A 13,989-nucleotide genomic window follows, 5' to 3' on the forward strand; every position below is an offset into this window, starting at 1 on the left:
TATACATAAATACTCATAAACGTGACTAAAAAATATAGGGTGGACAGGGATTGATAGACAATTTAATTCTTAATACAATCGCGGAATTACATTTTTTAATTTATCCTTACTTTTCAATACAGTTTGCGCCAAGCGAAGCTACGTCAAAAAACATGGCGTCCTAAGCCACTAACATTTTTCGACAGAAACACGATTTATCATAATAAAAATGTCCTACTTTGAGCTGTTCTTCCATCAGTATCTTGGGCAAAGGATCCTTTCTTGGGAGTAATCGTCTTTTGGTGGAAAGCTGTCCTCTTGCCATGTGGAAATGCCAACTGCGTTCGGGATGAACTGGAAGCGTGCCCAGCAATTCACAGCGTTTCAGAAATAAATGTCCCAAAATCGCACTAAACGGATATAAATTGCTATAAAACGCTTTAAATTAACTACCTTATGATGTTTTTAACTCCCATAACGAGTAGAAACATGACCCGAGTAATATTACTCCCTCCACTAATGCTTGGAACAGGTGCGGGTCGGTGTCCTCTAGGCGCATGACGCACCAAGAAAAGAGTGACTAGCCTCAGGGTTTTTTAATTTGTAGTGCCTGTGAACGCGCAATCGACCCCATTCAAATCGTCATCACGTAAAGGCATCCAGGGGAAGACGTAAGCAGTGTCCGTATACTCATAGCAATAACAGTGCCCTTTTAACTGACTCCAGATCAGGGGCCAAAATTTCTGAAATCTGACTCCATGTCAGGGAAATTGCTGTAGAATGGGCTCTGTTCCACTTAGAGACAAAATTTCAACTCCTATAGAAACTATAGACTGTTTTCTATCCAATAATAATAATAATATGCATATTGTACGATCAAGGATTTTGTGGGAAGCCGTTTCAAAAATTACACGATTAGCATAAATAGTCACAACAGCGCCCCCATCCTCAACAGGTTAAATATCTCCAATCCAAAATTAAATCTAGAATCAGCTTTAGAGACTTATATTTCCCTCACTAACTTTAAACATCAGCTATTCGAGCAGCTAACCGATCGCTGCAGCTGTAAATAGCCCACCCAATCTACCTACCTCATCCTCATATTGTTTTTATTTACTTTTCTGCTCTTTTGCACACCAGTATTTCTACTTGCACATTATCTTCTGCACATCTATCACTCCAGTGTTAATTTGCTAAATTATATTTACTTGCTACTATGGCCTATTTATTGCCTTACCTCCTCATGCCATTTGCACACACTGTATACAGATTTATTTTTCTATCGTGTTATTGACTGTATGCTTGTAAATCTCCATGTGTAACTCTGTGTTGTTTGTGTCACACTGCTTTGCTTTATCTTGGCCAGGTCGCAGTTGTAAATGAGAACTTGTTCTCAACTAGCCTACCTGGTTAAATAAAGGTGATAAAAAAAGAATAATTGTTTACAGAAGACATAATTGAAATTAGCTACCTAGCATGCTCTGAACACCTGGGTGTAAACGTAACTGGGGAGGAAGTATAGTTCGTCAACTGGATGCACACACAGCTTGTGGATCCGTGCAAAACTGCATCTTTTTTATTTGAAAACAAATTCTTGCTGATTTAAAAGAGAAGGGGCTTATCAGCATAGGTTTTGAAAACCAGGTTGAAAGTGATGATTATTGACATTTATACATGTTAAAACACAGTATGAAGTGTAGTTTACATGGAGCAAACAGTGGGCTAATTGAACAGCTGAAAACCCTACATACGGAAAATAAGGGTTTTTGAGCGCTAGACACAAATGAGAGAATACTTGAATCTGACAATTAAACTTGCCATAGCACAGATGGTTAGACGATGTGTTATGAGCATCAAATATTATTTTTTTCTTTGCGGATCTTTACAACCTGTAGAAAAAGGGTGACGTCAGTCCTTAGGACACTGCCATACTGTTCAGGATACTATTGAGGACAGGGATGCACAAGCTGTCCGTATTATTTTGTTGGTGGCTGTCAAACTTATGAAAAGCAAACAACACCAGTCATATGATCAAGTGCCACAAAGAGGGACACAGGCAAAGTAAAATTGGCCAAGAATGGAGCAGTATGGCTGGCCCTTAAAAATACACGGAGGGCTAACATTAATACTATGCCTGTCAATCTCTCCTGCCCCAAAGTGGAGGAGAGATTGACTTCTTCACTACTTCTATTTGTGAGGAGGATTGACATGTTGTATGCACCGAGCTGTCTGTTTAAACGACTAGCACATAGCTCAAACACCCATGCATACCCCACAAGACATGCCACCAGAGGTCTCTTCACAGTCCCCAAGTCCAAAACAGACTCAAGGAAACACACAGGACTACATAGAGCCATGACTTCATGGAAATCTCTTCCATATCAAGTAACAGATACAAGCAGTAAAATCAGTTTTAAAAAACACAGATACAACTACACCTTATGGAACAGTACGGACTGTGAAGAGACACACGCATACACACACATGCTAACACACGCACTCTACACACACGTACATATGGATTTTGTATTGTATATATGTTGTAGTAGTGTGTAATAATGTGTTGTGAAGTGTAATGTTTTAACTTTATGTGAATTGCCTTTATATTGCTGGCCCCCTGGAAGAGTAGCTGCTGCCTTGGCGGCATCTAATGGGGATCCGTAATAAAATATAAATACTTTTTGTTTAGTTTTTCCTGTCTGGATGGTGTGTTATCTGGCATGTTTAAAAGTTGTTTTCATATTTTATCCCCCTGGCTACGCAAAGGACCCTCTTAAAGGACCCTGTGGTAAAAACAAAAAGTTCAAGTGTATCTTCTGGTAGAGTACAAACAGTGTTTCCAAACACACATTGCTGCTTTCCAGATGAAGTCATTATGATACGTGTTTTTTAAGTGTGTGTTTTGCATAGTGAGATATATTCACAGTCCACTAAGGAATAGGTCTGACTTGTGCCTTGGACCGTATGCCTTCGATGGCCCTGTTGGTGTGGGCTGAGAGTGATAAGAGGCTCTGATAAGCTGTGATTGGGTATCTGTGTGAGACTACAATACCTCCAGTGAACAGGTAATGGGACAGAGACAGAGAGCCTGCTGGGTTTGTCTTTATGCCTGTGGTTATCACCCATCACTTCCTTGTTCTTCATCCACCATCTATCTGATAGCATTAATGTCTTCTCTTTTAAATAATAAAATGTCCCCCTCATGGCTCATTCAAATTGGGATATAATCTTTCCACTGCGACAAGATATCAAGAGCCAAAGAACAGTGATTGCATGGGTTATAGCTGATACATACTGTACTATATCATTGTGGGAGATTCCCAGCCTCCAGTGAAACAATGTGGATAAGGTATCCAGTCAATCTAACCAGATATAGTCTCTTATAAGGTATTCACATTGATATAAAACAAAGTATTCCTGTGACAGTTTCATCACTGAAAATGTGTTTGTTGGCATTCCATTTTAAACTCTGTTGTTCCAGATCCTGAACACAATGGTGTTTCAACATACCATTCCACTGTGAAACTGATCACTTGAAGTGCACAAATACAACATCTCAGACAGACTAAGCCAGCCATACAGTCATTATGCATTGTTCTCTCCATTATCCTTCATCTGTTAAATGCAGTTTTCCCAATAGGGTACAACTGCAAGATTCTCAAACAGACATAGATCCAAACAGTAAGTCTGGGCCAAAACCACCTGTTACAAGCTATTTCCAACTAGGCTTAATCACTCTACTGCACCATGTCTTTGTGACATGGACTAAGACAACTGAGTCTGTTCTTCTTCTAGGTCATATTGTGCTTTTTGTTGGTTTGAAACCAGACACTTTCAGAGAGACATGAGACAAAATATCACTACAGTGCCTATGAATGCAGTACAATGCACAGGCATGTGCGTGTGTGTGTGTGTATGTGCACGCTCACCTTTGTTCATGAGAGTATAAGCATCTCTTGAGGATGCATTACAACCAGTTCGGGTTTGTCAGGTTTGTCTGCCAGGTGCCGTTGGTTGGTGCCCATGTGCCAAGAGTTTAACCTTGCGTGGGAGACCTTGTTTGGCTGGTTCACCAACGCTTTCCTCAAACCTCTTTCACTTTGCCACCTCAAGATGTGTCTTTAACTGCACAACTTGATCCATTAGATTAACTATCATTATGTCCTAGACGTTCTTACTCAGGACCCTCATACACTGTTTTCAATTGACTGTAGATTGAACACAAACATGCATATATATACAGTACTTGCACATATGCACATGTAGTACTCAGCAAAACATCTGCATACCAGGAGATTTTTTTACCAGACCCCAATATTCTGTAACTATACTGGGTACTTTGTCTATTCCCCTCCTTTGCATTCACTGGCCAGTAGTCAGTTAGGGAAATCAGCCTCATGTTTCTTTGCACAACAGAGGTTATGTCAGTCTAGACCATTTGCCTAACTGCTCAGTAATCTCTCTGAGACCCATATTCACACATTTCCCTATGTATCAGACTCGCAGCAACATCAACAAACACAACAGTAAAATCAGACCGGATTCCAGCCGTTCACACAGACCAGTAACGTTGCTGATTTAAACTGATAAAATCATCAATATCACCTCTTTATCTACTGTAGTTGTGATACTGTATGCATACAGGAAAGCTTATTAGGATATGATAGTGTATGCATGCGGATATGCATTGTGCAGCACTTCAGAATTCATGGATGCGCAAGGTGAATCAGTAATAAGGTGTGCTTTCTCTACCTGATGTTCATTTAACAACTCAGTTTACATTCCACCTATATGATGCAAGGTATGGTTTAATATAAAATGGTTTTCATTGTTAAACTTAATTTACATTGTCCTGATTCATGGCGGTCCAATCAAACGTTGACACTAACAACCATCTGCATAATATCTCAGTAGAATATGCTATGTATATTCTGTGTCGACTGACTTTATGTCTGTCCTCAATTTATCAAAAAGTCTTATGAAAAATATCTTGAACTGTCAACTGGGACCAGATCATATCGGAAGAAATGTTGAAGTTTTGGCCAGTTTGATATGCTAGCCCTGATGTTCGGCCATTGATGTTGAAATTAAGCCATTTGCTTCCCTCTTTACTTAATTTCCTTTTCATAACATTTAAAAAATACAGACTGCCACGACCTCGTCCTCGCTCCAATGTCAAACTCAAACTCAAACTCCGGTTATATAAAGTCGTACAACAGTGTCCATGAAAGCAGAGAGAGTGAACATTGATAACATTTTCAAAGATGGGTACATTTTGTGGACTTCAACAAAGACACCAAAATAATGACACAGCAATCAGTGTTATGTAAAGGAGGAGGATTAAAAAAATATGAATTGCACAGAGCAGGGGTGGAGGCATGGACAGGGATTTGACTGCAAACACAGGGCGTGAGAAAGGGGGCATTGAGTGTCGCTTTTCTTATCTGAGCGGGCATCAGAGGCGAGTCATCTGTCCATCACCCCGAGGTGCCAGCAGAACGGCCATGACATGCACCGGAGAACAATTAACTACCTGGCATTTTACAATCTCAGGGATAAGACAGCAATGTCATGTCCTATCTCTAAAACTGATGGCTTCTCATAGGCAGGCATAGAGAGAAAGAGATAGCGAGAGAGAGATTTGAGCCTCATCCAACACCTCTGTATGAAGGCCTGGTTCTCTGCTCTCTGTTGACAAATGGGTACTGATCCCATCTCGCTAAAATTGAAACAGCCCAAATTGCAATTGGCAGTTAAAAGTGAAAGCTTGAGTCAGATAAGATTACTTGATTATAAAAAATAAAATAAAAATAACAAAACTCAGCTTGAGTTCTTGTTACATTTGCATGATAGCAGTCAATAAAGTTCAGATTGACATGAAGGGCTCAACAGGGAGAGTTGTCAGTCAACTGATTTGTGTGATAATCATCCCACTCGGAACAGATGTCAGTTCACAGTAAAACATTTTTACATTTGGTTGAGTTGTCAACTAATGTAAATCCAACGTGAAATTAACAGTGGGATGTTCAATTAGCTCACACACATAATGACACACAGGCAGGCTTTCATCTGTTGTTTCAAAAACACAAATCCTTTATTATTTAAAATTCATATATGATATTTACACATTTCTTTTTACAGCATAGCGTAGTAAATGGGTGAAGACGAGTTGACATGGCAAAATGAGTAGACATTTCTCAGCATCAGATCTTGAAGAACACACACAGAACATCCTCTAATTTCAGCATGCCCCATTGTTGCATCTGAATGTGCTCTATCATACTATCCTGAGCTGCCATTGTGTTTGGGCCAAACAGTTCTCTGTTTATCCTGTACATGAATAGGGAAGTTGTGGTTCTATTGTGAGATCTGTTACAATTTCATAACTAAAACAAATTTGAAGAGGATGAATGCAAAGAAGACAAGAGTTTCATATTTACTAAAGGAGATTTCTTGCATAACACATCAATTAAACATACTTCGGAAAAAACATTACACAGTTTAAATGTGTATAACAAGCTGGAAATATATAAAATAATGCATCTGTAGTTTTTAAAACTTTTGAATTAACTAGGCAAGTCAGTTAAGAACAATTCTTATTTACAATGACAGCCTAGGAACAGTGCCATTGCCTGCCTTGTTCAGGGGCAGAACGACAGATTTGTACCTTTTCAGCTCGGGGATTCAATCTAGCAACCTTTCGGTTACTGGCCCAACGCTCTAACCACTAGGCTACCTGCCGCCCCAAATGTCAATGCTTTTTGCTGTTCAATCAAAAATAGCTTTCAGTGCAAATAGTCATCACTCTCTGAACAGGAAAATGTAAGCAGACAAATGTAAATTATGGTCTTTCTTAACCATATGTAAATATATCATACAGAAACTCCCAAAAATGTCAAGAGTTGCAATGAGGCGTTCTGCTCCTCTTTGTAAAAGAAACAACATATATAGTAAAACATCACAGTGACACATTAAAATCAACAAAAAAACATAAATAGACATCTTTGCATGGTGGTTAAAAAAGGCACAAAATGGTGGAGAGGTGTCTTTCACTTCTCTGACTCCCTCCATCCTCGTGCATTCCTTCCAAACTTGTAGACCAGCCTTCGTCCATCTACACGTTCCAGGATTTCCCGTTTGTAGTAATATCTGGAATGGTACAAACAGGGACCTTAACGGAACAGCCAAAATAACTTCCTTCTTAACATGTGAACCAGGAAATAACATGAAAACACCCTAATCCTTTCAGTCTCTACCTCATAGCTCGGCTGAGCTTCTCGTAGGTCATGCTGCTGTTGTTCTTCTTCTTGCCCCACAGCTGAGCCACGGCCTCTGACTTGAGGAAGCGGAACACGCCCTCTGTCCGATCCTCCCACTTGATCAGGCCTGGGTTCCGCTCCGGGTTCAGCAGAATGTCCCTAATGAACTCCCACAGGTGGGTCCCCCGGGGATCTGAGGAAAAACACACAGGTGGTGGAAATTAGAACCATCTACTGCCATCTACTATCAGTAATAGCATGGGTGAAATGTTGAGCATTTATATTAAAATATTTGATTTGTTAGTATTGAAGATGTTCATGTAAATACTACTCACTGTGTTTTTTGACCTGATGAGGGCGACTGTGAGATCTATTTGTGTCTGAAAGTAAAATAATAAACAGATATGGTAATTTAGCAGATGCTAAAAACAAATAAAAATTAAGAAATTTAATACATTTGGTACATGTGGCAATCGAACCCACAAGTTGGTCTACCATCATAGTAGTCCAACCAACTAACCTACAGCAGCAGGTAGCCTAGTGGTTAGAGCATTTGTCCAGTACCCAAAAGGTCACTAATTTGAATCCCCAAGGTGAAATAATCTGTCGATATGCCCTTGAGCAAGGCACTTAACCCTAAGTGCTCCAGAGTAGCACTTGACAATAGCAGACCCAGGATGACCCCACTCTCAGGGGGAGTTGGGATATGCAAAAAGCTTTCCAGGGATATGCAGTTGACCTGGGTGGGACAAAGCAAGGCCTAGAACCGTTTAACTGGCTAAGAGACTTGGAAACGTCCCGTGACCACACCTGACACCACTTACTTATAAATCTGCCAATTTATAGTTGTTAGATCTACCAATCCCATTTTTTTTTCAGATATTGTTCACAATTTGTAGAAGCCATCTGATGTGTTTCCAGCTCTGAGCATCAGTATATGAACCCAGGCCTGATCAGTATCTGATATCTGATCAGCATCAGTATCTTTCATCTTTCAATGAAAGATTACTTAATTTAAAATGTTTTAGTGTGTGCTTGATCTTGTGTATTCTAAACGGTGTAACTCCTACCTGTCTTCTGATCATTTCCTCACAATCTCACAGATGTCTTCTTTCCAAATATGCCAAGTTTTTGCATGTCGGAATCATGTAATTACACATGAATAGCAGTTACTTTTGAGTATGTCTATTTAGGCGGAAATCTACAATTTGCCATTACATTGAAGAGGAAGCTATAGGATGAAACATACCGGCGTGGCACTAGCTATTGCTACCTGCAGTAGATATCAATTTTTATTTTATTTTTACAAATCAATACTTGGAGTCAAATTTCAATATAATATTGTCCAAAAATAATATTGCAATATGTAAATGAATCGATTTTTCCCCATCACTAATCCACACGTGTTAGCCTAACCTTTGTACCACTGTTTTACGCATTTCAGATTAATTCCATGGAGCCCAACACTGAACAATTACATGGGTGTGGGGAACATAAACAGGATGAGTTTGTTCAGTTGTATTGTCATACATTGTTTGCTCAGTGACGTTGTGGTGATGTAGTTTGGTGATAAGGAGTAGACTCAGCTGCCTCCTTCCCAAAATGATCACTCACTGAACGTTCATGGACTTTACTCAATAGCCTTGTATTGCCACTCTGTTTGCTCAGTAATATAATAATATATGCCATTTAGCAGACGCTTTTATCCAAAGCGACTTACAGTCATGCATGCATACATTTTACGTATGGGTGGTCCCAGGAATTGAACCCATTACCCTGGCGTTACAAGCGCAATGCTCTAGCAATTGAACTTCAAAGGACCACGATGAAGTCATATTTTCTTTGGGGGCTAAGCTACTGTAGGTCGATGTCTTCCCTTGGATCGGGGCTCGTTCCAATTAGTGTGTTTACATAAGGTTTAGTAGGTTTTCAGTCCTCATCTTTGGTCTTGTTTCTTACCTGGACTGGAGGGAGTGGGTGAGGCCACAGGTGCAAGGGATTGAAACGAGGGATCGTAAATATCTAAAAAGTAAAGAAATATCAACAAGTAAAAAATTATGCTGTCCATAAGTTAGTTAACATTTTGACCTTTCTCCAAAATCCTATCCATTGCAATGTGGTACCTACCTGCAGGATAGATGCTAGGTTCTGTGAATGGGCAAGGGAAATCTACTAAAACAGGAGAGCACATTAAGCTTGCATGTACGAGACATTACATACATTTAACATTTTAGCAGACACTATTATCCAGAGCCACTAGAATTACGTGTCTATTGCTCAAGGGCACATCGTCAGAGTTTTCACCCAGTCGGCTCGGAGATTCAAACCAGCAACCTTTCGGTTACTGGCCCAACACTCTTAACCGCTAGACTACCTGCCGCCCATCTGAAGAGTTTAGTCTAATCACAGACTAGTTTCAACTTACATCATTTATTAATTAAATAGTGTCAAACAAGTTGAGACATGCAATAACTGGATGAGTTTCTTAGGGATGACTTGAAGAACATGACTCTATGTGTTCATGCATGCCAGTGTTAGTCTATGGTGCATTTACCATCTGGCTCTGATTTGATAACGTCCAGCGGTGAAAACTCCACACCAGGATACTGACCTGTGTAGGGATGACATGGAGAAACAAGGGGTCATTTAAGGGCAAAACCATTACACGTACAGTAACATGGGCTTTCATTATTTTGTGTTAATCAAACTTGATATTGAATTCCTAAATCCTTGATCCTCCCACGCTGGTACAATTTGCTGTTCCGTTTTTTTTGTGATATTCTAACCGCCTCAAGTGTTAACTGAAATGAAATACTACCATTCAACATTTGATGACCTAATCTATCACAGTATGTTTCAACATTGCATGGCCTGACCTGGCCTTCATTCTGATAAACATAACAATAACAGAGGACCATACAGCCCAGTGTGTGAACCCACCGCTCCATTTGAGCTCGGTGAGGCTGTGGTAGAGGATAGGCCCCACGGTGCCCGCAGCACGGGTGAAGTCCTGGTAGGTCATGCTGCATAGCTGACGTCCGTCCACATCAAAGTTCTGGAAGGGGATGGTGGCAGCGTCGATCTGGTGCATATCCAGCATCTGCTGCAGCCACTCCCACACCTGATACTTCGACCAATACTGAGGCTGGGAGTCCTGGGACCACAGGCGACTGGTGTAACCAGGCATCACTGTGGAAACTGGAGTCAGGGGTAAAGGTAGAGATTAAGTGGGGGTTTTTCATACTTTGAATGTGTTGGGCGTGTAGTGAAAACATTTGAACTCCGGCTAGCCCAGGTATTTGTAAATAATTAAACCAGCAGAGCAATTCACTGAATTGAGCAACCAAACTAGTCCTCACTGTCAGAGCAGGGGTAGGAGCTCCATGTTGTGGGCAGCTGGCTCTCAATGCTGGCAGTGGAAGGGATGCTCATGATGCAGGTGGTATGACGGACCATGGTCCAGAGCTGGGGGAGAAAGACACATACATTCAGTATGAAGTAAAACCCTGAACAAGATGACTGGTAGGTTACAGTGTAATCACACACGGTGCACACAAACGGTGTCTTTCCCAAATCTGAGTATCTGAGTTGAGATAGGTTATGTTTCTATATGACGACATTGACAGATGTGAAACAGGATGACAAAGGGAGTCAGTGTGAAGACAGCATGGGAGTGATTGGGTGACATCCTCATCGTCCTTAACACGTGTATTTGCAAAGTGATGGATCTGTATGACTGTCTGTTTTGCATACATAAAGGCCTATTTGTTCTTCTGATGGTTGAATGAAATGAGTCAGTCACACAATGATGTGTTAATACCGGAGACCTCGACAATTTAGTGCAGAAACGCCTGCAGGACATGTATGATTGACAACCCAGATAAAACAAGCTCTTCCTTTAAATGACATGTCTGTGTTTTAAATAGATTAGGTTACAGTGCAGTTCCTTTTTTTCAGATCTACATCCCCTCAGGATGTCAACACATATTAATAGTGCTGTGATACTCAGGTAATTATAGTTGCTAATGCCAATTAATGAACAGCATACATATGAAGGAATGTTTCATCCAGTGTGCAGTATGTAATATGCTTATTCAATATGGTAGACAATAGCTGTTATAGTTCTGTATACTGGAGAAATAAATTAAGAAATAAAACACAATGCCATGATCAGATCAACTTTGACTGTAATGACAAGTTTAAAGTTTAAAAACAAGTTCAAATAAAGTTCTAAAGAATTTGTAATGAAGTGTTATTGTAAAAGTAAATACAACATAAATAGTATCAATCATTAGTTATTTGAATATCTATGGGAAGACGTCTGTAGTGCACAGCAGGTGAACCACTGTATCATCTCCGTAACCCCACTATAAAGGACTGCCCGTGAAATGTTAATAGTGTGCCAACAACATGGCTACGTTCATTTAACTGTTGTTGAGAAAACACTTCACCACAACTATATTTGCATGTTATATGTAAATATACAGTACATTAGAATTGCAGGTCGGCACTGAGGCCTATGACAAGAATATTGAAGGTGGGGTTGTTGCAGCACTGTACTTGTAATGGCCTTGTCACATGTTGTACTGTTGTCTAGACTGTAGTCCATTTATCTCGACTTTGTGGAAGAGAATGCCTACCTGGAGTTTAACTTTTTGGTTAGCTCATCTCAAAATCAGCCCACTTTTGAAATCTGAAAACATCTTGATTTTGGATTGAATATTTAATGTGACAATCTAATCTGCTTTATCATATTGTAAGAGCGTATTATAAACGAAAATGGTCTGTCTGTGAAAAGTTGTCATAGTGTTCACCTGCAGCTTCAGTTTGACAAACAATAGACTCAGCTCTTTATACTGTGACCTATATTCAGCTTCTCTTTATTGACCACTACCTGGAAAAGGCTGGATTATGATGGCTAATAAAAACAATGACACCAAATAACTGTACAACACCATGACCTATGTGGGCACAGTGACAGGCTGAATGAGAAACATACATTATACCAAGTCTTCCTCAATCCTAAACAAAATCAGTTTCCCAAGAACAAGATCCCTGAGTGAGATTTCACTAGAGGTATGTGGCACTTGGCAGTTTAGGCCATGGCTTTGGTTCAGCTCAGGATGCCAAGTCTCACCACCTGAATGCTTTGTGTGAACTCTCAGTGCTGTCTACTATTTGTCTGCCTACCATCTGGTCTGAGCAGTCTGAAGACTGCCTGTCTTCATGGAAGTAGACTGCAGGTATTGTATTTCCTGACCGTTTAGTTTGGCATGTCCCTAACATCAGGGAGCAGTTTCCATTTACTACAATCTCCTGGTCTGTTCAAGATTAACTTATTAATGATCCAATGTGTGAACTATTCAGCAGTGAGTAATACAGTTCCATGTTAGCTAGACAAAGCTTTTGGGAAACTTGCCCCTGATCAATATTCACTACCTGTGCATCTTATCACCCCCCAAAATAAAAAGCTCATTGCATATATAATCACCTACAATCATGATGATAGGCTTACAGATGAAGGAAGTAAACAGACAAACAAATGATCACTGACAAATTTAACTTTTGGTAAGCAGTAAACAAGTGCAGGCAGGTCACACTTTCCTATACTGAAGCTTCTGGAGAATCCCTCTGTGGAGTTTTATCTCAACGGATTTGTTACAACCCATGTGAGGTGATTACAGTACACTAGCGTGTAGATGTACTGCACCTTGTCACATATTACTATGATACACAAGCATTTCACTACACTCGCAATAACATCTGCTAACCATGTATATGTGACCAATACAATTTGATTTGATTATAAAAGGATCTTACCAACATTTGTTTTACTTCTCTTTCAAAGGAGCCGTTTGTATCTCAAAACAAAACAGAGCCCACGAGGAGTACATTTATCCATGATCATATTTACATTGTAAACAAAAGTGTATGCCATTTTTTTTAGGACTTCAAATACAAGCCACACAGTTATTTAAAGCCTAATGTATATTCAGTCATCTTCTTTAACGCTGTATGAACGGCACTGAACAGTTTGTTCTAATGCTCAATTAGCATTACAGGCAATCAAAGCTTGACACACAGTTAGACAAATGAATCAAACCATCACATTCTAGTCTGAAAGACACCTAAAGTAGTGCCTACATTGCTTTGTTACAGTTCGAATACCCACTGTCTGAATAGCCAAAACACCAATTCACTCCTAAGCCCAGCCATTTCAGCCATTGTTTTGATTGTGCTAATCAGTCATTATAACAGCGACTAACAACATAGAAGCAAAGCTGGTTGCCTAGCAATGCTCAGCATGGTTTCCTACCAGAGCTATGGACTGGGTTCCGACCAGGATGGGAGGTGTCGTCTCTCTCTCTCTCTCTCTCTCTCTCTCTCTCTCTCTCTCTCTCTCCTCTCAGATGACTTCAGGTAGGTGAGGTAGCTAGCTGTGTTTCTCTACACAAATGAGTGGAGTGTTGTTTTCAGTGCTAGAAGCTGTGCTCTTTTGCTTCCCAAAACTTGAAAAAGGTTCCAGCCCACACACACACCAAGGTGCTGCCCCAGCAGTGGTTATTTTATGCTGTCAGCTTCCTTGTCCTATCCTTATCCCTCCCCAATTGGCTACCAGGACAGGTTCGGGACAGGTAGGAATTTGCATACGAATGACTGAGTGAATTACAACACATCTGACATACTGTAGGTGTTACTTTCACTCTTTGGCTCTCTGGTCTCTGGTCTGGTCTCTGGTCACTTTCTCTCT

The 13,989-nt window shown here is 40.2% G+C and overlaps 1 protein-coding gene across 2 annotated transcripts; it reads right to left on the bottom strand.

Annotated features, from left to right (window-relative positions):
• Positions 1-6,055: 6,055 nt before the first annotated feature.
• ehf (ets homologous factor) lies at positions 6,056-13,781 on the bottom strand. 2 transcript variants are annotated; one of them, XM_055933761.1, is made up of 9 exons: positions 13,555-13,781; positions 10,598-10,703; positions 10,179-10,436; positions 9,793-9,849; positions 9,366-9,407; positions 9,198-9,260; positions 7,574-7,618; positions 7,236-7,431; positions 6,056-7,128 (listed from the first exon to the last, which is right to left on the bottom strand). In XM_055933761.1, the coding sequence occupies exons 2-9, from the start codon at positions 10,692-10,694 to the stop codon at positions 7,029-7,031; spliced, it is 858 nt and encodes a 285-aa protein (XP_055789736.1). In that variant the 5' UTR covers positions 10,695-10,703; positions 13,555-13,781; the 3' UTR covers positions 6,056-7,028. The 2 variants fall into 2 exon arrangements, with proteins under 2 accessions (XP_055789736.1, XP_055789735.1); XM_055933760.1 differs by having other exon boundaries at positions 9,366-9,410.
• Between the last annotated feature and the right edge of the window lie 208 nt (positions 13,782-13,989).

The sequence above is a fragment of the Salvelinus fontinalis genome, chromosome 9, assembly GCF_029448725.1.
Source record: "Salvelinus fontinalis isolate EN_2023a chromosome 9, ASM2944872v1, whole genome shotgun sequence".
Taxonomy (NCBI): Eukaryota; Metazoa; Chordata; class Actinopteri; order Salmoniformes; family Salmonidae; genus Salvelinus; species Salvelinus fontinalis.